The following is a 3,127-nucleotide window of genomic DNA, read 5'->3' as shown; positions in this document are numbered from 1 at the left end:
GTTTTCAAAAATAGCAGATTGCTTTGGACTACTATTAATAAAACTTGCTATTTTTTTTACGAATTCCTCACAATAGTCTGGAATCTTATTGCATGCAGCATTAGCAATTAGCGCAGGGGCATGACAAGGGCATGGAATTGTTAATAAATTTTTGCACATTGTCTCAAGCTTTGTTTTAAATGACGAATATTTGCCCGTCATAACAGACGCGTTGTCACACAACAAGGCGACAATGTTTGAAAATGGAATTTGAAATTTCCACATTTCACATTTAAATGCATCAAATAATTTGTCTGCTCTGCAATTTTTTGCATCAATATCAATTAATTTGACTAATAGCGAGAAAATATCTAATGTTTCGGGATTAACATACCGAACAAGAAACTTCATCCATTTCTGATTAGAAATATCTGACGTTTCATCAATAAAAATAGTAAATTTTGTATTTTGAATGTCGACTACACGGTCCGTTTCAATCGGACATAACACGTTCAAAATAATCTTTTGACATTTCATTCGACCCATTGACATGCTTTGTAATACATTGACATCTTTTCCTATTTCTTGGAAAAATTTTAAAATTTCTGGCGCAGTATAAAGCGAAATATTGTGTTCAGCAATAAAAGCAGCAAGTTTAATTTTCGCTGCTTTCTTTTGCTCTTTGAATGATAAAGTTTCGTTTGTCATAATTACATCTTCATCTGTTTGTTTTTTTCTAATATACTTTTCTGTAGTTACATGTGCTGCAGATTCTGCGTGATCATAAATATGTGACAATCTTGCTGACATATATTTGTCACAAAATGAGCAGAAAAATAATTTATTGTTATGCACTACTTCGCATAACCACGGTTGAAATTGTTTTATTTTCAACCATTGTTTTTGAAATTTATGTGTATCTGAAGTATTTGGTTTTACATTCACATCATTATTTAAAGAAACACATGTATTTTCTTTTATATTATTTTTATGACACAAAGAATCCGCATGTCTTGAAATGCGCGTGTTACAAGAAAAATCTTTATTGCATATAGTGCAATGAAAAAGACTATCATTTGACGGTACTTTCCGTATCCAAGATTTATATCGATTATCTGTAAGCCAAGCTTCTAAAAAGTTTCGCTTNGATTTTTTTTGTGAATCGCACATTTCAATATACGACAAAACGACAAAAAACAAAGAATTAAATTAGAAGACAATGAAAAGAAAAAATAGAGAGTAAGTTTAATGACTTACTTTGAAATCAGTTTCCTGACTGACGTTACAAGTAAATCGACCGAGTTAAATGTACAGAAAATACGTTGACTTTCAAGAAATTCACGTAGTGATTTCAATCAATCTAACAGTACAAGTATAATCACAGATTGATATCACAGTTACTAAGTATCACAGATTTCATATAAATAATATACGAAATAGATAACAATAACCCACAACTCTTCACTGCACAATACACCGCAATACACGATATACGCAATTATCACGGAAAACAAATGCAGCGCACAGCGTGGCAGCGACATATACGCGATTTTTTATTGTTTCGTGTAAATCGCGCCCGCGTCGCGCTTGTCATCTTTTAGTTTGAAAGACAAAAACGAGCGGCGCTTAACGAGAGTGAGACAGGCCACGCCTTAGAAGACGATATGTCCCGTAAGTAATAAGTAAAATTATTAGTTTTCTAATACTAAAGTGGATGACAAAGTTATTCAAAACTCAAAGCAAAAAAAATATATGAGCAAATATCTCGTATATTTTTGCTGTGTACATTGCGCGCTGCATGTTTTAATATAAACGTTGTTTGTTTTCGTGATTATTGCATATGCTGTATTGTATAGTAAAGAGCAATTTTCAGTAACTTTGTCATCGATTGTTGTCTTAAGAGAATGTATTCAATCAAGCAATTTGAAAGGTGTGCAGCAGTATATCGTGAATGCTTTCCAGGTACACAAACGACACTGTGTAACACAGCGTCAACTAGTGCAAATGAGACACACTGATATGTTGTTTCTCACACTAATAGACACTGTAGCTGTAGCTGGAAAGCATCCCGTGTCAGTAGATTAATTTTATGTAATAATTATATATATGTGATTTATTTTTCAACAGAAGAAGAAGAATCTATGCAGCAAATTGTGCACAATGTAAAATTGATGCACCAGCAGTTACAACAACAAATGTTGCAACTGCACCAGCAGCAGCAAAAACTACAGCAGCAGCAGCAGCAGCAGCAGCCCCAACCCCAACAACAACAGCAGCAGCATCAACAACAACAGCAGCAGCATCAACAACAACCGCAGCAGCTCCAACAACAACAGCAGCAGCAGGGTAACAATTCGACTAGTAAGTTATTTATTTAATATTATATTGCGTTATTAATATAACGCATTTAATATTATATTGCGTTATTAATATAACGCAACTATTAGTAACTCAATATAATAATTGGAAATCTTTTCTTTTTAATAATCCTCATTTTAGGAAGACACAGAAGAGGAGCGGGCCGCGCCAGAGCCCACTGGTACCAGCGCGGTGCCAGAGGATTTTTCCCGCGCGGAAGAGGAGGCCTGCGCGGAAGAGGAGGACCGCGCGGAAGATGAGGCCGAAGCGCTTCAATTATTCAATATTCTAGTAATTATTAATAAAATTAATATAATATTGAATAATTGGAGCCAACTATATTTTATTATATATATTTTATATTATTAACTAAATTAAATATTATTACCTAATAAACTTTTTACATTAAAATAACAATATTGTGATTTACTTCTTTCAATATAAAAACCACAAAACATTCTATATATCCGACATCCATATTTAAAAACCTAACAGATGCGAAATAAAACGTGGTAGAATAGGGCTACAGGCGAAGGTCCACGTTAAAAAACCTAACGCGCTATTAGTGGCACCTCATGGGTAATGCAAAAGACCACTACTTTCTTCATAATATTACCTATCATCATTGCATAAAACTTGTATTATATAATTGTTGCGAAAATGTTTTATATTGTAACATGAAAGATTTCTGTAGCAAAGTTTATTTAATATTTTAAGTTCATTTTCTAGGGAAAATGCATGACATTTCATGTATTTCAAAAAATTACATTGTTGTCAATTGATTCCACAA

At 33.3% G+C, this 3,127-nt stretch overlaps 1 protein-coding gene across 1 annotated transcript; it reads left to right on the top strand.

Moving 5' to 3' along the window:
• Positions 1-1,643: 1,643 nt before the first annotated feature.
• Positions 1,644-2,597, top strand: LOC109861945 (ataxin-8-like). Its single transcript, XM_020441800.1, has 3 exons — positions 1,644-1,650; positions 2,107-2,340; positions 2,479-2,597. Exons 1-3 carry the CDS (start codon positions 1,644-1,646, stop codon positions 2,595-2,597), a joined length of 360 nt encoding a protein of 119 aa, XP_020297389.1.
• Positions 2,598-3,127: the final 530 nt, after the last annotated feature.

The sequence above is a fragment of the Pseudomyrmex gracilis genome, unplaced genomic scaffold (assembly GCF_002006095.1).
Source record: "Pseudomyrmex gracilis isolate BER0280 unplaced genomic scaffold, ASM200609v1 scaffold_1183, whole genome shotgun sequence".
NCBI lineage: Eukaryota > Metazoa > Arthropoda > Insecta > Hymenoptera > Formicidae > Pseudomyrmex > Pseudomyrmex gracilis.
The sequence above is the reverse complement of the archived record's forward strand: the minus strand, read 5'-3'. Positions and strand labels throughout refer to the sequence as shown.

Bases quoted from the DNA above. Each gene is read 5' to 3' on its own strand.
- LOC109861945 (XM_020441800.1), top strand. The intron at 2,341-2,478 runs GTAAGTTATTTA...TCCTCATTTTAG, and splicing joins GCAGGGTAACAATTCGACTA to GAAGACACAGAAGAGGAGCG.